At 43.7% G+C, this 24102-nt stretch overlaps 1 protein-coding gene across 1 annotated transcript in view; it reads left to right on the top strand.

The window, feature by feature from the left end:
• Positions 1-1252: 1252 nt before the first annotated feature.
• myo7aa (myosin VIIAa) overlaps positions 1253-24102 on the top strand; it is an 80123-nt gene continuing 57273 nt past the window's right edge. The window contains exons 1-13 of the mRNA XM_028571665.1: positions 1253-1357; positions 3492-3605; positions 6500-6652; positions 8757-8941; positions 9611-9732; positions 10090-10232; positions 10560-10673; positions 11484-11552; positions 11740-11824; positions 12325-12401; positions 13285-13404; positions 14562-14704; positions 15747-15957. Coding sequence (XP_028427466.1) covers positions 1253-1357; positions 3492-3605; positions 6500-6652; positions 8757-8941; positions 9611-9732; positions 10090-10232; positions 10560-10673; positions 11484-11552; positions 11740-11824; positions 12325-12401; positions 13285-13404; positions 14562-14704; positions 15747-15957 — 1641 coding nt within the window. The remainder of the gene's footprint in view (positions 1358-3491; positions 3606-6499; positions 6653-8756; positions 8942-9610; positions 9733-10089; positions 10233-10559; positions 10674-11483; positions 11553-11739; positions 11825-12324; positions 12402-13284; positions 13405-14561; positions 14705-15746; positions 15958-24102) is intronic.

The following is a 24102-nucleotide window of genomic DNA, read 5'->3' on the forward strand; positions in this document are numbered from 1 at the left end:
TTTGAATGCTTAAATCAAAAACACATATTTACAATCACCTGACAAGAACCTTTGTGTGAGTTGACCCAGAAGTAGAGTGTTTTTTGGCGCTGCTAAACCGGTGAGGTCGGGGTGAATATTTAGGCCAACAGAGCTTAAAAGTTGGACATGGGTGACGGTTTTTTATTGCCTGTTTTCTACCAACAGGCTTGAGTTGAGTTAAATTAAGTTAACATTATTGCTATTAACAAATGTTTTTAGGAGCTTTGCCTCAGTGAGCTATACCCAATACCAATGATTCTTTAAAATAACTTCCGGGTAGAAAACACCTGTATCCACTACATACAATTTAACAGCACTGAGCAAACAGGGACGAAGGAACAACTGGATATCTCATTCATTTAAAATGCATGTTCAATGCTTTCATACGTCAACACTTTCAGTGATGTTAGCTTGGATGCCTAATCTACCTGTTGAGCCACAGACTAAAGAAAATGACACCACATATATCAAATACCATTAATATAAAAGATAACTATAACATTATTGTTCCTTACTTACTTAATTATGGTTCCTTATGACTTATTAATTTAAGGGAACCCACGTTTTATCCTGCAACATGCAGAATTTACATGCACTGCCTGTAAGTGTATTTATCTACTCAGAAATCCAACACCGTATAAGCTAGGTCACACCTGAGGAGGAAGTGACATCTTGTTGCCATGGGGAACAGGGGAGGTTGTGGGGGGGGGGCTGGGTTAACAAAGTGTGAGTGTGATAGAGAGAGAGGGAGAGAGAGCAGGTGGATTGTCCCAAAATGTTACTCCAGTAGATATTCAAAGTGACCTGACAATTAGCAGAAGGCTGGATTTTATTAGACATTTTAAAATTGATTTCCTCAAAGTGGACGAGACATGCACAGAGAGATGGGACTGGAGGTCATAAACCAGGATGTTTGACCCTGTTAGACTATAAGATGTTTTCTCATTGGACCTGTTTTTCTTGGCATACATTTTTTGGCATCCCTTAAAGAAGCAGAGGTGGCCGTGATCTGCTGGAATTGAACCTTAAATCCAGATGATTTTGGACATTTCAGTGTTTTAATGACAGCGACGTGTGTTAGTTTGTCTTAGTGTCTTAGTTTGATATTTTGATATTATATTTTTACGTTGGTATTTGGAAATTGTCTGCCCGTGTGTAAGGAAGACACTTTGACTGCTCACCTCAGATATCATTGTCAGAGTTTGTGTGAGTTTGAACTGTGTACGTAATGATGTACAAGCGTCGGGAATATGTGGAACTTTATGAGAAGGATCTGGCCAAATGGGCACTGCTACGCAACGTCAACACAGTGGTGAAACAGAGCACACTGCTGCCGGTATGCAACTCTGTGTGTGTGTGTGTGTGTGTGTGTGTGTGTGTGTTTTAAATTTCATAAATCATAATTGTATGTCTGTATTCTGGGATTAGGGTTGCGTAAGATATGTGCCTGTGTTCCTTGTTTCATGCATCAAATATTAATTATTTGTGTGTGTATGTGTGTGTGTGTGTTTGTGTGTGTGTGTGTGTGTGTGTGTGTGTGTGGTATATGCTGTCTCATCTAATATTGCGTAACTGTGTGTTAAAATAACGATGCATGAATCACAAGAATGTGGTTTTCTGTTTTGACTCTGTTCGGAGTTGTGAATCATAATTATATATCTGAAAACTTTATTTAGGTTTTAAACGTGTGTGTGTGTGTGTGTGTGTGTGTGTCTGTCTGTCTGTCTGTCTGTCTTGTTGCATGTTAAAATCCGTGGCACAAAGGCAAAAATTTAGTAGCTACAAACCGTGGCTTTAAAGACAGGGTTGGTAATGTTGAAAGCTAGCATGATTTAAAAGTAGCATCTCCTTGGGGCCCTGTCAAACCCCTACCACTGGCCCACACACAGACGTGCACGAGAACCACTGCGTTGCTGCCTCAGAGCAGTAGCCTCGTGAGACCTGAGTCCTGATCTGGCGAGAGTTCCAGTTTTCCACTCGCAGATCAGTCTGGCATCTTGACATAGAGAAAATTTGGAGCCGTTCACCAAACGATTGACTAATCAACGTTGAGTTTTGAGGCTGGTCTATCACCAACATAGGTGGTGATAGACGGATGGTTTATCCAATGAGCTAACCAGGATTTTTTCCCCTTTCCCAAAAGTTCTCCGACGGAAAGTTCCCAGATGGATATGCTGAGCAAATGCGAAGCGATCCATCTGGCGGAGTCAGGTTATCAGAGCAGAGCTTCACTCTTTCTTTCCTTTGCCTTTTTAGCAGGAAGGGCAGTTGCAAGTAACTGCGGTAGTAGCAAAGGAATTTCCCCAGTGTGGGATTAATAAAGTCTATTTATTTATTTGTTTATTTATTTGATTAGGACAATGCACATTAATGAACATTTCTGCAAATGCGCCAGTGTTAGCCAGTCGGCTAATTTTCAACTGTAGTCCTAGTTACCTGGCATGCATTTCTTTATCTTATCTTATCCTTTTCACCTCCATTCTCCAGTAGACTTGCAGTAACTCTGGTGGCTATAACGCACATTGAGCTCAGGCCTGTATACGGCAGGAGTAGAGCATGCGCAGCGGGACAAAGAGGCATTTTATTGGCTCTTTCCAATCCAACCGCGAGGCAGTGATCGGTGGGCGTTTTTAGAGGATTTTAGCAGCTACCAATGATGGATGTTTTTCACTCATTTTTCAGAGCCCATAAGTAATTTATTGCGGTCGTTTTTCCAGAGATACCTTTCAAGTCTATAGGGGGTGAAAGTTTGATACTCAAAAGGTTGACAGGGAAGTATTTGAATGCTTCTGATGTGTAGATATCTGCTCCATGCATTCAGCCCTCTGTACATCTACTAACCCTTCTTTCCTCTCCTACATAATGACTGTCTGCTGGTTAGATGTCCTCCCTGTCCACATCGACAAATTCCTGGTACACATTTTGTGTTTTGTCCTTTTCAAAAAGCTTCCAGTCCAAACAGGACTGCCTGTCTGGACCAGGAGATCATCCAGGGTTCAGTTTGCCCTTTCAGACTGCACCATTTATTTGAATACTATAATTAATTTACTGCTGCGTCCTAATGTACAAGCTCCAATTAACGTAGTAATAGAAGAAAAGCTCAGCCCATACAGTAGCTGTAGAGTAAGATGATACCGTAGGAGGCCTTTAACCCAAAGTCTGACTGTGGTTAGAAAGGTCCACGTGTCTCCAGATTGCATTAAGCCTGGTCTAGGTGCAGTGTGAAAATGGTTATGATTCAGTTATTTAAACAGAGAAACATTGATTTTAATCATGGGTTTAATCATGTCACATGCTGTAATAAAGGCATTGTTTCTTTATGCTTCTAATTTGTCTAATTTCTCTTCTTCTAATTTGTCTAATCGGTTATTCTGAATCTGATTTAACATTTTGATTCTTTCTCTGACTGTGAGTTGACTAAATTGTAATCCCATTCCTGGTCATGGTTTTCATTTTTGATTTCTTTCCAGGGCGACTATGTGTGGTTGGACCTAAAGACTGGTCGGGAGTTTGAGGTGCCAATCGGTGCGGTGGTCAAACTCTGTGACTCGGGACAGATCCAGGTGCTGGACGATGAAGGAAATGTAAGAGTTGAAATACTCCTTTGTTATGCTCGGTTAAGAAAAAGTTTTTTTTTATGTTGTGGGAGCATGCTAGACAAGTGGTTCTCAAAATGTTTCAGTAATGTACCCCCTTTGAAATATTTCCACCCAACTTCACCAAAACATTTTGGTAGACAGGCTGTACTCAAAACCCGTTTGTACACGAAAAGTAACGCACTGTAATTTGTACGCATTTCATGTATTTATTGCTGTATGTACTACATTGACTGCTGCTGTATAAGAGCGCTCAGGTCCGCATAGGGAGGAGGTCAGGGTGCATAGTTGGGTCCTAAGACACAAGGCTTTCAAGTGGGGGAGCAGAGTTTGTATCCCAGGAGAAGTTAAGGGGAAAACAAAAGATTTTCACCCAGGAAATGTGTGTTCATGTCCCGGGAGTACTACTTAGGAGGACCGTTCTTTTAATCCAAACCAAGATCTAGTTGTTTTGGTGCAAAAACTTAATAAACTTACATAAACTGTTGTTGCCACGTGACGGTCACCTTTTGTCGGCTAAACTCAATTGCAGTGGCTTTCGAAATGACAACTGTTGTTACTAATGTTACTGTGAGTTTACAACTCACAGTAACATTTTCTCTGCTACATTTATCTGTAAAGACCGCTAAACGTTTTGCTTGTTGCTGTAATTTTATAGGATAACATACAAATTGTTGTGCATAAGATTTAAAGGTCCCATGGCGTTAAAACTTCACTTTATGAGGTTTTTTAACATTAATGTGAGTTCCCCCAGCCTGCCTATGTTCCCCCAGTGGCTAGAAATGGTGATAGGTGTAAACCGAGCCCTGGGTATCCTGCTCTGCCTTTGAGAAAATGAAAGCTCAGATGGACCAATCAGGAATCTGGAAAGGCGCAAGGTTACCTCCCCTTCTCTGCTTTGCCCACCCAGAGAATTTGGCCAACCCATGAGAGAGAGAGAGACATCATGGCTTTCAAACGAGCAAAGTGGCAGTTGGTCAAGGCCTCACCCCCACCCTCGACCTTGCCCCCCCCCTCCTCAATAACTACAGACACAGAACATCCTGGTACATCCTAAGGAAAGCTCAATGTGGGACTGGCTCTAGTGGCTGTAATTCTGCACTAAGGCTGGATTTCGGGAAAGAGACTTCAGATACAGTATTAGAGGACCACTAAGGTCTATATAAAAGAGACTTCAGATACAGTATTAGGGGACCACTAAGGTCTATATAAAAGAGACTTCAGATACAGTATTAGGGGACCACTAAGGTATATATAAAAGAGACTTCAGATACAGTATTAGGGGACCACTAAGGTCTATATAAAAGAGACTTCAGATACAGTATTAGGGGACCACTAAGGTATATATAAAAGAGACTTCACATACAGTATTAGGGGACCACTAAGGTCTATATAAAAGAGACTTCAGATACAGTATTAGGGGACCACTAAGGTCTATATAAAAGAGACTTCAGATACAGTATTAGGGGACCACTAAGGTCTATATAAAAGAGACTTCAGATACAGTATTAGGGGACCACTAAGGTCTATATAAAAGAGACTTCAGATACAGTATTAGGGGACCACTAAGGTCTATATAAAAGAGATTTCAGATACAGTATTAGGGGACCACTAAGGTCTATATAAAAGGGACTTCAGATACAGTATTAGAGGACCACTAAGGCCTATATAAAAGAGACTTCAGATACAGTATTAGGGGACCACTAAGGCCTATATAAAAGAGACTTCAGATACAGTATTAGGGGACCACTAAGGTCTATATAAAAGAGACTTCAGATACAGTATTAGGGGACCACTAAGGTCTATATAAAAGAGACTTCAGATACAGTATTAGGGGACCACTAAGGTCTATATAAAAGAGACTTCAGATACAGTATTAGGGGACCACTAAGGTCTATATAAAAGAGACTTCAGATACATTATTAGGGGACCACTAAGGTCTATATAAAAGAGACTTCAGATACAGTATTAGGGGACCTCTAAGGTCTATATAAAAGAGACTTCAGATACAGTATTAGAGGACCACTAAGGTCTATATAAAAGAAACTTCAGATACAGTATTAGGGGACCACTGAGGTCTATATAAAAGAGACTTCAGATACAGTATTAGGGGACCACTAAGGTCTATATAAAAGAGACTTCAGATACAGTATTAGAGGACCACTAAGGTCTATATAAAAGATACTTCAGATACAGTATTAGGGGACCACTAAGGTCTATTTAAAAGAGACTTCAGATACAGTATTAGGGGACCACTAAGGCCTATATAAAAGAGACTTCAGATACAGTATTAGGGGACCACTAAGGTCTATATAAAAGAGACTTCAGATACAGTATTAGGGGACCACTAAGGTCTATATAAAAGAGACTTCAGATACAGTATTAGGGGACCACTAAGGTCTATATAAAAGAGACTTCAGATACATTATTAGGGGACCACTAAGGTCTATATAAAAGAGACTTCAGATACAGTATTAGGGGACCACTAAGGTCTATATAAAAGAGACTTCAGATACAGTATTAGGGGACCACTAAGGTCTATTTAAAAGAGACTTCAGATACAGTATTAGGGGACCACTAAGGTCTATTTAAAAGAGACTTCAGATACAGTATTAGGGGACCACTAAGGTCTATATAAAAGAGACTTCAGATACAGTATTAGGGGACCACTAAGGTCTATATAAAAGAGACTTCAGATACAGTATTAGGGGACCACTAAGGTCTATTTAAAAGAGACTTCAGATACAGTATTAGGCACAAAAGCACCATGTCATGGGACCTTTAAATTGTGGTGCATACGCCCTTTTATTTGATTGTCCAAAGTGTCAAAAAGTCCAAGTCCAAAGAGTATGAAATTTACACACATCCCCATCCTCCACTAGGAGCACTGGATTTCCCCCCAGAATGCCAGCAACATCAAGCCAATGCATCCCACCTCCATCCACGGTGTGGAGGACATGATCCGCCTAGGAGACCTCAATGAAGCAGGAATCCTCCGCAACCTGCTCATCAGATACAGAGAAAAACTCATTTATGTGAGTACACCATCAAACCTCAGTAAGGCATCTGGTCACCAGTGTTTTAAGCCTTCTTGTTATTTCAATATGATCCATATTCTGGCAGACTACCACTGATTGATAGTCAAAATCCCTTAAAATTAGGTGACCTCTCAACTTGTTGGGTGCATCATAGGCATATGGATAATTTATATCAACAAATTAATAGCAGATAAAATGGGAGTCATACACCTCATATCACTAGAAGTATCACAATGTGGAGAAGAAATTCACACATTAGAGTTTTATTTCCTACTTTGTTGGCTTTTTGCACTCTGTCCTGCGATTTCTGTCTTGATTTGAAGACAGTACAAGACAAGAACAATCTTTTCATTAATATTATGCCAATAAAGATGGTAAAAAGATTTGTGGAAAGATTGGTCATGAGCCAAAGGAGAGCTGATCAACTCTTCATGTTAAGTGGAAAAAAGGCACGTGTGGTAGTAGGAGTGGCCTATATTGTGTGTTTGTGAGGTTGTGTGTCTGTGTGTGTGTGTGTGTGTGTGTGTGTGTGTGTGTGTGGTCACAGCTATTGCGATTTAACGCTTGTTTCACCTTTTTAAAGGTCTTGAATGGTCTTTACCAACACTTCTCAACATTATCTCACAAATCCAACCAGAGCCGTCTGCTGTTGGCTGTTTTTCTGCTCTCATCTCAATGTCATGCTTCTTTATTCTCTCTCTTGTCCTACTTTCTATCCTTCTTCCTTACTTCCTTTTCCTGTTTCCTCTTTAGACAAACTGTGGTGGCAGGGTAAGTCAGCTCCTGCACATCAAGCCTAGCTGGAGAGAGATCAGACCTCAGCTGAAAATAATGCACATAATGTATTTAATGCAACACCTGCATGACTTCAAAAACATTACTATTTAACGGTTTCTGTAAGCTGCATGTATGTGCACGTTTTGAATGTTTCATGTTAGCATTATTCTGTCTCATAAACTTTAAATCAATAAATAAATCATGGGTTTCATTGCAAAATGTTTTTATCAATCATTATGTTATACAATCAGCTCCTTTAACTTGTGCATGATTCATCATAAAGCAGAATGTGGCCAACATTTTGTAAATAAAGCCAAAGGGGTATCATATACTCACAGTGTAGCCATATACTGTAGAAAACGCAGTATGTTTGGACTTAAAGCCCAAACTAAATGGGCTTGCAGTGTCATGTTTCTGCAGGACAAGTCAGAATGCTTTGTAGGACTGATTCTCTCAGGCTTAGTGGTAACCAAGCTCTGTGCTGCAGCCTGCGTGCACGTTGGTTTGTTTCCGACATGGCCGTCTGTTCTCTCGTAGCGAACACTGAGACATTCTCATTGTCATCCTTCACCATCTGAATTACAAGACCTCTGTCACCTCATCTACCCTCCACCGGCCCCCTGACGCCGCAACACGCATTTGATTTTATATTTGACTGGATTTTCATTCCAAGAATACAATTATTTAAAAACAAATGCACATACAACTCAGAGTTGGCAGATAGATTGCCCTCGGTCCAGGAAACAAGTTTGATCTGCAGTACATCTAGAAGTGTATGAATTATTCTAGTAGGCTTTTTAAATTCAGGTCAAAATAATAATACATTACTTGTACTTTACTTTAGTTTTTCAATTTTATGATACTTTATACTTCCACCTCATTAATTAAGACATTAATGTTGTTTTGCTTTGTATATTTTTGCTGAATATTTTTAAATTACATACATACATTCTACAGTGAAAACAATCTCCCTCTTATCAGGAATTGAGTTTTATTTTCTCATAAATAGTGCCAGTGTTGTAGAAATATTTCAGCATGTTTCAATGTAAATCATGTTGTTTCGACAAACAGGTTGAAATATTACTCTATACTTCAAAATACTGTTTATGGTTTATATAAAGTTATAGGTTTTCAAGTTTGTCCCAAGCTTAAAGGGTCTGAATACTTCTACCACCCCTGCTCTCCAGCATGTCTTGATCATTTGCATGAAATGGCTCAAACTGGCTCAAAATTGTAGGCAAATAGCAGCTTCAGTCCAAATCATTCAGCATCACATCAGCCTTAAAAAGCCCTAAACCAGTTCATCCTTTGCCTCTGTGTGTAGACGTACACCGGCTCCATCCTGGTGGCCGTCAACCCTTACCAGGTGCTGCCCATCTACACGGCCGACCAGATCCGCCTCTACACCAACAAGAAAATTGGTGAAATGCCGCCCCACATCTTTGCCATTGCTGACAACTGTTACTTCAACATGCAGAGGAACAACCGCGACCAGTGCTGTATCATCAGGTAGGAAAGAGCTCAGACTGCGTGGCCACGATGTATCGATGAATGTCAGTAAGTCAGTCGGCCCACCTCTTTGGTCCAGAGTGGAATATCTTGACACTTATTAGATTAATTGCTGTGTTCACCGTCTTTCAGGGGCGGAGCTAGACTCTCAGTACAGTGGGGGCTGAGCTTCACAATGGGGCCCTCTGCTACCTAAGTGATTTTAAAATTTTAAAACCACTGTCTAACTTTACTCCCTGGATAAATATTGTCAACTTTTTGGAAAAAATAAAAAAGTTATTTGAGAAAGAAGCAGACACAAGGGGGTTGCATGAAGGTTATACTGTCAAACAGACTCAAGAACAAAATAATGACGTGGAAAAAATAAAGATAGCGTGGCTCATTTGCTTTCAGCTAATAATTTGCATGTGTCACTTGGCAAGGTCCCCTGATCTCGTCAAGTGACGCAAGATTGGTGGCGTTTGAGGGGCCCCTAATCGGCATGGGGCCCTGGGGCGGCCACACCCAAGCACCCACGCTATCTCTGCTACTGCCGTCTTTGCAAGCTTCTGTGATCTGTTAACTTTTCATCTAGCATCTAGCATCCGTCATCAGGTCAAACTTTGAATTTGTGTGTGTGTGTGTGTGTGTGTGTGTGTGTGTGTGTGTGTGTGTGTGTGTGTGTGATAGTGGTGAGTCTGGAGCAGGGAAGACAGAAAGCACCAAACTGATCCTTCAGTTCCTGGCAGCCATCAGCGGTCAACACTCCTGGATAGAACAGCAGGTCCTGGAGGCCAACCCTATACTGGAGGGTAGGAACTCTCACACACACGTGTTTACTTAGTTAACTTTTGGGGACGTTACATGTACATGGACTTATAATAATTTCTTGGCAACCCTAACCGTAACCACTGACCTAAAAATCTGCTTTTTTTTCAATTGGGGACATGGTTCTATCCCCAACTAACTGGTCTTTTTGTTTGAAATGTTTTCACGAAGGTAGCAGCCTTAGTCAGGAACACACACACACACACACACACACACACACACACACACACACACACACACACACACACACACACACACACACACACACACACACACACACACACACACACACAGCTTCATATGACATCATTATCACTGGTTTCTATTGTGTCTCTTTTCAGCCTTTGGCAACGCTAAAACAATCCGCAACGACAACTCGTCTCGTTTTGGAAAATACATCGACATCCATTTCAACAAGAGAGGAGCCATAGAGGGAGCCAAGATAGAGCAATACCTGCTGGAGAAATCCAGAGTTTGTCGACAGGTATAGCACAAAATGGTAACACTTGTCCACCTGCTCAAACTTTAAACTCTTCAGGAGTTTTACAGTGGTTAAAATAACCAAGTGTCCAGTGTTACACCACAGGATTTCTTTCCTTACGGACATAGTCTGAGCATTGGAGGCTCAGAAGTTAGTACTGATGCCCCGTTTTCCTCCCACCATAAAGACATGTTAGGTAACTTCTGCCAGACTATGGCTGCCCACTGCTCCTAATAAGTTAGGACGGGTTAAATGCAGAGAACACATTTCACTGCACATTGTGTGTGATTGCATTTATATTTCCCTGTCTCTCTTTCTCTCTCTCTGCAGGCCCACGATGAGAGGAACTACCACGTCTTCTATTGCATGCTGAAGGGCATGACTGCAGATGAGAAGAAGAAACTGGGACTAAGCAAGGCCACCGACTACACCTACCTGACCATGGTGAGTAAAGTGGCTCCTTCATCCACATGTAAGCTGTGTCTGTCTGTCATATCGTTATCAACCTGTTCGATGCTGCCGCTCAGTCAGTGCACAAAAATAAGCTTCACAGGAAATCCAACCCTCAAACACTAAACAGAGAAGGTGTGATAAGAAGTTGAGAAATCTAAAAGCTAAAAAAAAAAAAAAAAAAAAAAAATAAGAGTTTAAAGACAAAACACTCATTTTGAATGTTAGGGGCCTGCTACACCTACTAGTAGTAGGTTAAGAAGCCTGTTATCATTTAATGACATGTTTATGGTCATTGTTAGCGTCGTCCCTTTCTGGGAATTTGGGAAAACAAAATGAACATTACTTGGTTAGGTTCAATTAAAAAAATGACTTAGTTAGGTGTTGTAAAGGATTGTGGTTTAGTTAAGATCATTATAAGAAAGTTAACTTAAAGCTTTAGTGCATAACTTTTTGATATTAATGAACGTCCGTTACATTCAAGCCGTCGCCAAATGAGTTGCTACAAAGCTAATTAAGACTCTCAGCTCCACACAACTCTCTCTGTATCTCTCAGTATGACTATGGTCAGAAGATTGTGGCGTCTGGTGACATTCAAGTGCAAAAAAAAAAAAATGTCCTCATGAGGGTGACAGAAACTACACACTATAGCTTTAAGTAGCCTATGTAACTTAAAAAATATCAACATTGACATTTGGTTTCACACGGGACACAAACCCTCTCTCCTGAGTTATAATAAAATGTTATGATTATGAGTAATACTTGATTACCCCAAACTGAGTCCCTCTCTCTGCTTCTCTGCAGGGTAACTGCACAGTGTGTGATGGCCGAGACGACATGAAAGAGTACTCCAACATCCGCTCTGCAATGAAGGTACTGATTAAACCAAAATGCTGATTAATGTACAGCAAAGAGACATTAGCTCCAGGTGTGTGTAATTTTATCGCCTATAGTAGCTACTTAAATTCTTTAACTGATTAAACAAGACTTGCTCTTGTATTTTAAAGAAGAAGATGATACATTTTCTTTTTCAATCGGGATCCTTTGCTCTGTTCTGCAGGTCCTTATGTTCACAGACAAAGAGTACTGGGAGATTTCTAAACTGCTGGCTGCTATATTACACATGGGAAACCTCAGATATGAAGGTAAAGTCAAAAGAATAACAATTAACAACACACAACTTATTAGTTTGTTGCCTCTTCTGGTATGTTCTCTGTGTTCAGTTACACTGCTGCTGTGCTTGTTTATAGTCTGTCTGTAAACTTTTACTTTTATATACTATTATACTATGCTATTCAGGGCTCAAAAAATAAATGATAGATTTAAAACACATAAATTAATCTATATTTTAATTTACAGTTCATATTATCCTAAAAAGCGACGGAACTGAACATCAGTCATAAAATTAGTAAAGACGATTATCTGAAATCCCAATATTGACATTGACATAGTAGATAGCTCTAAATTTTTGGGTATTGTTCTTGACAACAAAATGTGTTTCCAATCCCATGTTGATGCTGCTGCTAAAAAGGTCCAGCAAAGACTTTTATTTATATATATATATATATATATATATATATATATATATATATATATATATATATATTTGTGTGTGTGTTAACCATGTTGCCATTTGACCATGCAGCTCGTACCTACGACAACCTGGATGCCTGTGAGGTTGTCCGCAGCCCTCACCTTACCACTGCTGCTACACTGCTGGAGGTGAAACCACACACACACACACACACACACACACACACACACACACACACACACACACACACACACACACACAGACACACACACACACACACACACACACACACACACACACACACAGACACACACACACACACACACACACACACACACACACACACACACACACACACACACACACACACTGACAGACACACAGACAGACAGACAGACACATACACACACACCTATGTCACTTTTGGGGAAATGACATAGACCCATAGAAGAGAGTGTGTCTAAAGGCTCTCTACCACAGACGATCCACGCTGCTGCTCCTCTTCACATCTATTATGCTAAATACTGTCGGGCATAATACAAAATATTATAGGAGACATCCAAAGGAAAGTTGTGGTGCAGGGTATTCTTCTTATATTATGAAATAAAATAAACAATTGTCAAACCCACAAAAGGACTTTGCTTAAAGGTGCTGTAGGTAGGATTGTGAAGATCCAGGATTTAGCCAAAGAATTTGAACATCGACAACTTCTCAGTCCCTCCCCCCTATCAGCTAGAGGCCAAAACGGTCTCCTAAGCCCCTCCCCCCCACAAGGGAGAATGAATGCGTGTGCATGAGCAGTAATTGACACGCAGTTAGACACCCCCCCCCTCCCCGGCCTTGATTGGTGCATCTGAACTGGAGCTGTGGAACATAGGGTCAGTTTCAGCAAATATGACAGAAAGTTAGTTTTATAAGTCTTACCTACTGCACCTTTAAGATCTGGAACAAAAATAACCAATCAAATAAAATCAGGACATGCCTATTTCTATCTGTTTTAGCTAACAGTCGGTGTGTGTGTGTGTGTGTGTGTGTGTGTGTGTGTGTGTGTGTGTGTGTGTGTGTGTTTAGGTGGATGGTAAGGATCTGATGAACTGTCTGACCAGCCGAACTCTGATCACCAGAGGAGAGACCGTCTCCACCCCACTCAGCATGGAACAAGCTCGGGATGTACGGGACGCTTTTGTTAAGGTGCAACACTTAATTATTAAAACTGTCTTACATTAATCTTTTTATTTATAACCCATTATCATGTATGACCTTAAAAAGTAGCCAAAAACTAAGATTCATTAAGGAAGTTAAAGGTGCACTGTGGAGTTTTTTTTGTAAACATCTAACCATTAACCTGTTTACAGTACACTTTTGGCATTGTGTACATTTTGTTTTTGCACGTTATAGATGATCTGAATTGTTTATATTTTTTTTATTTGCGCTCTATATGTGCGCACTCTTTGTACTGCAACTGCTGCACAATATTTATTTATATAAACACAAGTTCTATCAACAGTCAGTGTTGTTCACCAAAACACTTTGTGTGTATCCTTGAGGTCTACCATTTGTTGAATGTATTTCATTCATCATAAAACCTTTTGCAAAGCTAATATTTAAGGTATTTGAAATCCTATATTTTGTTTACATCCATGTTTATTAGCTATCAGTCTTCTTCTCCCTTCCTTTGCTGGCGTATTACTGTTTTTCTGAGCATGTTGTCATCTGTAAAGCAGTGGAATAGTAACCTGACTCCACCAGATGGATTGCTTCGCATTTGCTCGGCAAATCCATCTGGGAACGTTTCGTTGGAGAACTTTTGGGAAGGGGCGAAAATCCTGGTTAGCTGATTGGATAAACCATCTTTCTATCACCACCTATATGTTGGTGATAGACGGGCCAATCAACCAATCAGATCAACGAAGCGTATGAAAATACAACCACAAGCCAGGCTACCCCTGCTGCTGCTGCGGCAAAGCATAGCTCGTTAGCTCAGCAAGCTAGCAACATGTCGGAGATTTGCCGTTTGTGTAACAAGAATTTAGGAATAAAAGACATCATTTCAGGTTCCTGGTCCATATTCCAAAAGAAGGATGCAAGAGAAAAAAAGCATTAGCGAGCGGCTAACAGAATTAGGGCTACCGCTGGCTGACAATACTGGTTAGCTGATTGGATAAACCATCTGTCTATCACCACCTAAACCACCTCAAAACCAACGCTGGTTAGTGGAATAGTGTGAAACCACAGGGAACCATTAACGTTTTGAATAGTGACTTGACTGTGTGTGTGTGTGTGTGTGTGTGTGTGTGTGTGTGTGTGTGTGTGTGTGTGTGTGTGTGTGTGTGTGTGTGTGTGTGTAGGGAATTTACGGCCGTTTGTTCGTGTGGATCGTGGAGAAGATCAATGCGGCCATTTACAAGCCTGCATCCTCACAGCCCAAAGTTTTGAGACGCTCCATCGGCCTGCTGGACATCTTCGGCTTTGAGAACTTCACTGTCAACAGGTACATACACACACACACACACACACACACACACACACACACACACACACACCTAACCCACCAAGACACATTGTAATCTGATCACTCAAACCACTTTGGGATGCATTTGACACATCTTTTGTAGTATAAGCTCTAATTCGTCCTGATGCCTACCAGGAAAATCTTTTCATCAATGCAGGACGTGGTGGTTGTTTTGGTGAAAGCTTGCCTCGGATGTCTACTTCTGTTCGGATCACCGAAACACATTTTAAAAAAGAAGGGTAAACAGGGTCATAGACTTACGCTCATTTCCCCGAGACTTTCCCTAAAGCCGCCTACACATGATCAGCGTTAAGGTAGTGTGATCCACCGCGAAGTAGATCACAGAGCCAAGTGCAGAGACTTCAGAGGCCAAGCCCAGCGCAGGTATACTTGAATAAACATGAACACATTGTATAAAATATAAAAAATAAGGAAATGATTAAAACTCAACTCATTAAATTATTTTTATTTTTTAATAATAATACAGTTTTATAGGATTAATCACAGTCACCCTGACAGTATGCATTGATTTTGAATGTCCTATTATCAGAAGTGTTTTGTGTACATATATATATATATATATATATATATGTATATGTATATGTATATATTATAAAGTCGGACATCTGTTTTAATGTATTGACCAAATCAAATGAAGTCCATTTGACATCTTGCATTGGTTAACATGAAGGAGTTGGCTACTTTTCTGTACAGAGCTTGTGAATTTAATTACTCTGCAATTGTTACTTAACTAGAATGTATTATTATTTTATAGATATATATTTATATATATATATATATATATATATATATATATATATATATATATATATATATACTGATATACATACAGTATATATCTGTGTATCAACTTGAAATTAAGCTGTTTGTCATACTGGCCTCTCCTAATTTCAGTATAAACTTCTTCCTTTCACCATCTTGTCACTTTACTTGAAGGGCCACTGAGAGTGAAGTTCTTTTGTCATAATTTTCTTGTCCCTTCTCTCCGTCTGGCCTGCAGCTTCGAGCAGCTGTGCATCAACTTTGCCAACGAGAACCTGCAGCAGTTCTTCGTCCGTCACGTCTTCAAGCTGGAGCAGGAGGAGTACAACCTGGAGAACATCAACTGGCAGCACATCGAGTTCACCGACAACCAGGACGCGCTGGACATGATCGCCATCAAACCCATGAACATCATCTCGCTCATCGACGAGGAGAGCAAGTTCCCCAGGGTACGTACGCTCAGGTGGTGGTGGTGGGGGGGGCAGGGTACGTACACTCGGGGACGCAGCCAGGGTCGCCATCCCTCAAAGGTCAACACTGTCAAGATGTTAGAGTTTGCAGACCTATCTCTCTAGTGCTGTGCAATAAGGCAAGGCAAGGCAACTTTATTTATATAGCACATTTCAGCACAGGGCAACTCAAAGTGCTTTACACAAACATTAACAAACAGGAAATTCAAAAATAAATAAAAACATTGCCGAATACAAATATAATACAAGATAAAATACAAGAATATAATTAACAGTTCAATATAAAAGAAATATTAAATAAAAAAATAAAAAAATAAAGAATAGGCAACATCAAAAAGATAGGTCTTCAGCCTTAATTTAAAAGAACTGAGAGTCGCGGCTGACCTGCAGTTTTCTGGGAGTTTGTTCCAGATATGTGGAGTATAAAAACGCTGCTTCCCCCTGTTTAGTTCTGACTCTGGGGACAACAAGCAGACCTGTCCCAGACCACCTGAGAGGTCTGGGTGGGTCATAGTGGAATAACAAATCAGAAATATATTTTGGTCCTAAGCCGTTTAAGGATTTATAAACCAGCAAAAATATTTTGAAATCAACTCTTTGAGGCACAGGAAGCCAGTGTAGAGACTTCAGTACTGGAGTGATGTGATCCACTTTCCTGGTCTTAGTGAGGACTCGAGCAGCAGCATTTTGAATCAGCTGCAGCTGTCTAACTGATTTTTTAGGGAGTAAAAGTAAGCTCTGTAAGTAAGGTTTGGCTACACCATGGATCCATTCTGGGATAGAGGAAAAAAACGGTCTGGGTTGTTTTCGTTTAAAGGTCCCATGGCATAAAAATTTCACTTTATGAGGTTTTTTAACATTAATGTGAGTTCCTCCAGCCTGCCTATTGTTAACCTTTCCTGAGACTTCTTTTCCCGACCGTAGTCAGGAAAACCAGGGGAGACTCGTTACCTCCAGGGCCGACGTTACAAGGTAAATAACGTCGGGGTTAAAATCCCGTTACTGGTGAGCGAAAGAATGAGCTTGGCTTTTAGTCTGGAGTTTTATTTTGAACTCATACACTGTGTACAAAACTTAACTTATTTAACCAACTCTGCTCCGGTCGCATTCCCCCGTCTGCTTTCTTCCTCCTTTTTTTTCTCTGCCCCCCTCTTTTGTTTACACATGCCCGGCGCTCTCTTAAAGGAGCCGCAGCACCATTTTACAACACTACCCCCACTCTGGATGGATATTACAACTTAATTCCACTCCAGTAAAATAACACCTTTCTGTAACAGGTATACAGCCCTCGTTTGCAATAAGTCCACCTCAGTGGGTCAGTATAGGCCTAATCAGTATTTCACAGTCCATTACTACGGGGCAATAGTCACTGGTGGCGTTTCTCAATGGACAGAGGCAATCCTTCTAGCGGCGTAAACATGTTGTGGTAGGGCATGCATATTACACAAGTCACAAGGTAACCTAAATAATATAGGCGACCGAAGCATCTAAATGATAAAAAGAAATAACTGGATGGACCCAATAACTCCTAAGTTTTTTTTTAGCATGAACACATGTAAAAAAAACAACTGTTAGCTACAAGCAATATAAAAATTTCACCCTCATAACTTTTTTTTTAACTGAAAAGTTATCCTTATTTTTTTTTAAATTGTCCATGAGTCCAATGAACTTAGTGAGACACCCACTCTCCAAACCTGGCTGGGGGTCTTTGTTGACGACCTGGCCTTTGAGAACGACGAACCTGTTGAGATGGTTCCAGTCCGCCACCCCCACTATCCTGAGGGTCCTCAGCGGAATGACGGGTGGGGGACAGTGAGGTTACCGCAGCCGGTGTGTCCCCTGCTTGGTTCAGGATGCCACAAGAAGTCTCCTCCACGTTCGTCTTGGAGAACAGTCCGACGAGGTCTGGGTCTGCAGTATCTGTGTCCAAGGCTGGGGGTGACACCTCCACAGGTGTCCAGCCTTGAGCAAGCTCCTTGGCCCAAGAGTTGTCCAGTGAGTCACGGCTGCGATAAGGTTTCAACTGGTCATGATGAACCACTTTCGCTTTGGTCTTTGGCCCTTTTTGAATGCGATAGACTAGGTCATCCAGCTGCCCTAGGATGAAGAATGGCCCCTCATATGATGGGAGGAACTTCCTGACTTTATTTTTTACTTTCCTTGTACCCTTGATGAGATACCACACCGTATCTCCAACTTGATATTGCGTGCGGCAACAGTTCTTGTCATACTGTCTCTTTGCACGTTCCGCAGACTCGCCGAGCGCATCCCTGGCGATCTGATGTGCCAGCTCCAACCGTTCACGCAGGTGCTGGACATACTCGGGGGCCGTAGGGACAGTGTCAGAGTCAGGGGGCAGGCCGGTTACCAGGTCCACCGGTTCGCTGACTTCCCTGCCGAACATCATGTAGTTTGGGCTGAGACCAGTAGCACTGTGCCTTGTTGCTCTGTAGGCCATGACTGCATAAGGAATCATGAGATCCCAGTCCCAGTGACAGCGCTCAGCTGTTGTGGCTAGGATCTTCTGCAAGGTGGAATTGAACCGTTCCACCTGGCCATCAGACTGTGGTCGGAACGGTGTAGTATGTGTCTTTTCAATGCCAAACAGTGTGCACATTTTCTGGAATACTTGGGATTCGAAATTCCGACCTTGGTCGCTGTGCAACGTCTGCGGTGCTCCATAACGGCACACCCACTCCGAGGCAAGCACTCCAGCTACACTTTCGGCCTTATCATTTGGCAGGGGAAACGCCTCTACCCATTTTGTGAAGTAATCCTGTATCACAAGCACATAGCCGTTGTGACGCTCTGTCTCATTCAGTGGCCCCATAATGTCCAAAGCGACCCGCTCCATGGGGGCTCCTACCCTGATGGTCCCCATAGGGGCCTGCGGTGTCTGCGGGGTCTGGCTTTGGGACGCACAGCTGGTGCAGGTCCGACACCAGAGAGTGACATCCTCCCTCATCCGGTACCAGTAGAATCGAGTTTGAAGCCGTGCTACGGTACGCTCAACACCAAAATGTCCACCAATTGGTCCATCATGCATCTGCCTCATGACATCAGGTTGGAGGACACGTGGTAGCACAATTTGTGGATAAAACTGGGTGTCATCCAGACAATAGAACCGCCTGACAAGGATTCCATTTCGGATGTAGAGCCGCCTCCACTGGCTCAATATGTCTTTGTGGCTGGACTGCATGGTGAGACTGCAACCCATGTGGGCCGCTCTCCACCAGCCTCCATCCAAGCCCTGATAGGTGCAATGTCAATATCAGCTTCCTGTGCCTGCTGCAGCTCCTCCGGGACCAACCACAGAAAAATGCAGCCTCACTGGTCTTAGCCACATTAATCTTCTCTTGGGGTTTGAAATTTACCCCCACTGGACTCTCCATTGTCGGGGCTAACGAGCCCTCTACCCCCACTGGACTCTCCATTGTCGGGGCTAACGAGCCCTCTACCCCCACTGGACTCTGACTCGCCTGGCTGATGACAGAGTCCAACTCACATTGCACCGCTTGGTGGCAGACGGTCTTTGGATAAAGGGGGGGTCCTGGAAGCTTACATGGGCAGGATTGGCGACACGGCTGCCTGGAGAGGCTGTCGGCATTGTTGTGCAAGCGGCCTGGACGATGGATGATCTCAAAGTCGTATTCACCCAGTTTCTCCAACCATCTGGCAAGCTGACCTTCCGGCTCCTTCATCTTTGTCAGCCAACGGAGACTGCTATGGTCCGTACGCACCCTAAAAGGACGCCCCAGGAGGTACTGTCGAAAATGTGATGTGAACTCCACTACGGCTAACAGTTCGCGCCTTTGTGGTACAGTAGTTCTGTTCAGTTTTGGACAATTTGCGGCTCCCGTACGCCAGCACACGTTCCCTGCCCTGCTGAGCTTGAGACAGGACAGCACCAATGCCAACGTCACTTGCATCAGTGTCCAGTATCATGTGTCCCTGGTCTAAAGGGTAGCCCAGAACTGGCGCGGTGGTTAGCAGATGCTTGAGTCTGTCAAATGCCTCTTGACACTCCGTCGTCCACTGGAACCGAGCATATTTCTTGGTCAGGGCGTGAGGGGCTCAGCTACCGTGGCAAAATCCCTCACGAATCGTCGGTAGTATGATGCCAGGCCGATGAATTGACGGACCTCCTGGACTGATGTGGGTGTAGGCCACTCCTGAACCTTCTGTACTTTGGTGGGGTCCGTGACCACCCCTTGTTCTGAAACTATGTGACCCAGATAGGCCACTTCACGGCGGAAGAGGCAGCATTTTGCCGGCTTCAACTTCAGGTTGGCTTGCTGCAACCTTTCAAAAACTTGGTCAAGACGCTGAAGCATCTCCGACACATCCCGACCCAGTACAATTATGTCGTCCAAGTACACAAGGCACGTCTCCCACTGCAGGCCAGCCAACACACGGTCCATCAGCCGTTGGAATGTAGCTGGAGCGTTACATAATCCAAACGGCATGACATTCCATTCAAACAGCCCGTTCCTGGTGCAGAAAGCAGCTGCTCGGCGGGCTCGGGGGGTCAGCTCAACTTGCCAGTATCCAGAAGCAAGGTCCAGCGTACTGAACCATTTGGCAGTGGAGAGGGTGTCCAATGTGTCCTGGATACGGGGCAGCGGATAAGCATCCTTTATTGTGCAGTCGTTAAGTGCTCTGTAGTCCACACAGAGACGGTACGTTCCATCCTTTTTACGCACCATCACGATGGGTGAAGCCCAGCTGCTGTTGCTACAACGGACCCTCCCAGCTTCCAGACTCTGCTCCACTTGTTGGTCAGCATCCTGCTGCTTTTCCCATGCCATTCGACGTGGTGGCTGCTTGACAGCAGCTCCTGGCCGTGTCATGATGTCATGCTGCACCAGGCTCGTGCGGCCAAGATCGCTAGGTCCAGTCGAGAATACACCGCCGTAGGTGCACAGCAGCTGGGCTAGCTGGAGCCGCTCCTCTCGGTCGAGCTCTGCTGCACTCTGGTTGTAGAGCTCGTGCAGGTGCTGGGGAACAGTAGGGTGCTCTGACTGCCTGGCCTTGGCTGTAATGTTGGCCGGCTGAATGGCTTCTGCAGGTTGAAGGAAACCCGCAATAACTCCCCCGTTTATGGTTACAGCTGTATTCCCAGGATTGAAGATGCGGAGAGGCACGCTCTTAAAGGTTGAGCTTCCACCAGCACCGGGCGACTAGCACTTTGTGTTTCTCTACAAAGCCTTTGGTGGGGCTCAGCATCACTTCCCCTTGTAGGTGTTCTTTAATATGGGTGTTACCTCTTATAACATACTCCAATCCAGCCTCGACCACCACAGTCCGGGCGACTCTCACCGCGTGCGTCCTTGGTCTGCTCATGGCGTGGAAATATGGCACCTCTTCCCCAAACAGTACGATGCGGCTATTTCCAAAATCGAGGCGTGCTTGGGCCTGAACGAGGAAGGGATGGCCGAGGAGGGCCTCTTCACCAGCAATGTCCGCCACCAGGAAAAGCACGCTCACCTGTCGGTTGTTGATCTGGACGGGAATGTACGCCTCCCCAATGACAGGAACATCACCAGGCCCAACCCCCAGCAGTGTCTTTACAGTCGATGGCTGAAGTGATGGTCGAGCATTTGAGTGGATGGCGTTATAATGGTGCAGGGGCAAAACACTCCTCCGGCCCCACTATCCAGAACAGCACAGATCTCCAGTTCCTGAATTGTCAGATGAATGCTCATTTCCTGACTATGCGCTTTAACGTGGAGCACAGTGGGCTCTGAGCTCTCATGGGAAACTGTTGGGGGCTGACCTCTGGTGGTCTTCCTTGGTGAAGGGCAATTCCTCTTCATGTGACCGATGCCTGAGCAGTTGTGACAGTGAATTTCTTCCCATTTAATGTCCTTATAGTTTTTACGCGGGGCTGGTGTGCGTTGAAATCCACAGTGTGCGTTGTTGTTAGTCACAACGGCACCTGTCACCCCACGCTCAGCTCCTTCCCTGACCATAGCAGTGCGTGGTTTCTGCTCTACCAGGCTGTGTAGCCCTGAATGCATGAGGCTGGTGACATGTGATGCTGCTCGCCTGGTGGTCTCATAGCGACGGGCAATGTCGTAAGCTTGAGCTAGTGTGTGGGGCCGCTTTTCCAACAACTTCTGCACAATCTCTCTATCCCCTATTGCATGAGTGAAGATTTCAACACCGATGGCATCCTGCTCTTTCTCGGTCCTGTCGCTGTAAGCCACTGACACTTTGCCGTATATGTCATCTCGTAACTCATGGAGAGCCTCGTCTGGCATGCGAACGCGCTGTCTCAGTTCAATAGCCACTGCAGCAGCATGCTCTGAAGAGGGGCCATAAGCAGTTTCGACTTCCTCCACCAGGCGGCTGTAGTCCCACTGATGTGACCGTGGATTCCTGTGGACGATTGCCCCTGCTGCACCAACCAGGCAAAACTTTAATTGGACAGCCCTAGTCTTTTTCAGTCCAGTTATTTGCCTTGGCACAGCTCTCAAATCGGTGTAGGAACTCCTTCCACGGTGTGGTGCCATCATACTGGCGGGACGTAGAGTGGGGACTCTTTCTCTGTAATCGTAGTCATCCTCACTCTCAGATGAAGGCTGACGTGTAGGATTGGGCCAGCAAACACGTGATTTACGCTGTTCACACTTGGGGAGAGGGGGCTCAATCTGTATTCCTGGATTATCATTTTGCTGCAATGTATCACCAGGGTCATTGTCTTTGAGTGCATTACAGCCAGGTGTGTGCCACTGTGAGCCTGAAAGGCATGGGGGATGACAGGAGACAGGAGTGCTATGAATGAAACTCCCTGGGTGAGCAGGGCCAAAGGGGTTTGTACTGGGCATTGCAACAGTTGCTGCTAATGGCACTGCCGGCTGCCTACAAACTTCATCCGTATTATGCGTGTGAGCATGGGTCTCTGCAGCGCACGTCTGTCCCACAGTCTCTTAACACATCATTTTTGAATGGATTAGTGTCTGATAACTTCAATGGTTGAATGGGGATATAGCTTATTTCCACTTCATCCACGGCAGTCAGTGACATGGAAGGGTTGGAGTAGCTGGTCATTTCCCTGAACATGTGTTTACTTTCAGCCGCAAGACGCTGACTGGAGGCTGCCATCTTGGCTATCTTCTCATCAGTGTAAGAGAAGCAGGCACGGTTATGCTAACTCCTCCGGTTTATCTCACCGGTTATTTTCAGTGTATGCTCACCACTGCTGCTCTTGTTGTACTTTTGTCGGTCCCTTCGTGGTCGCCAGTGTTAACCTTTCCTGAGACTTCTTTTCCCGACCGTAGTCAGGAAAACCAGGGGAGACTCGTTACCTCCAGGGCCGACGTTACAAGGTAAATAACGTCGGGGTTAAAATCCCGTTACTGGTGAGCGAAAGAATGAGCTTGGCTTTTAGTCTGGAGTTTTATTTTGAACTCATACACTGTGTACAAAACTTAACTTATTTAACCAACTCTGCTCCGGTCGCATTCCCCCGTCTGCTTTCTTCCTCCTTTTTTTTCTCTGCCCCCCTCTTTTGTTTACACATGCCCGGCGCTCTCTTAAAGGAGCCGCAGCACCATTTTACAACACTATGTTCCCCCAGTGGCTAGAAATGGTGATACAGTAGGTGTAAACCGAGCCCTGGGTATCCTGCTCTGCCTTTGAGAAAATGAAAGCTCAGATGGACCAATCAGGAATCTGGAAAGGCACAAGGTTACCTCCCCTTTCTCTGCTTTGCCCGCCCAGAGAATTTGGCCCCCCCATGAGAGAGAGAGACATCATGGCTTTCAAACGAGCAAAGTGGCAGTTGGTCAAATTTAGTCTCTGGTGCTTCCACACACATACAATCTTTGAAATAAATCCGTCCATGGTGTTCTGAGTGAGATCTGGTTTCTGAATGTGTCCTGCCTTCAGTCTCCGGGTGAGATGGTCAACATCTGCACGGCTTTCTACGTCAGTAGCCGAGACGAGGGGCCTATGGGGCTAACCGTTAGCATGCTAGCTCGTTCTCAATGGCAAGACACTGCTACAACACACACAAATTCACCCTAATCTACAAACTAAATTGTATAGAACTACTTCCATGTCCCTGTTCTGCAGGTATTCCACGCAAAGTTGGAAGTGTGCCCTCGTTTAGAAGAAGTC

Source organism: Perca flavescens, chromosome 3, assembly GCF_004354835.1.
Source record: "Perca flavescens isolate YP-PL-M2 chromosome 3, PFLA_1.0, whole genome shotgun sequence".
NCBI lineage: Eukaryota > Metazoa > Chordata > Actinopteri > Perciformes > Percidae > Perca > Perca flavescens.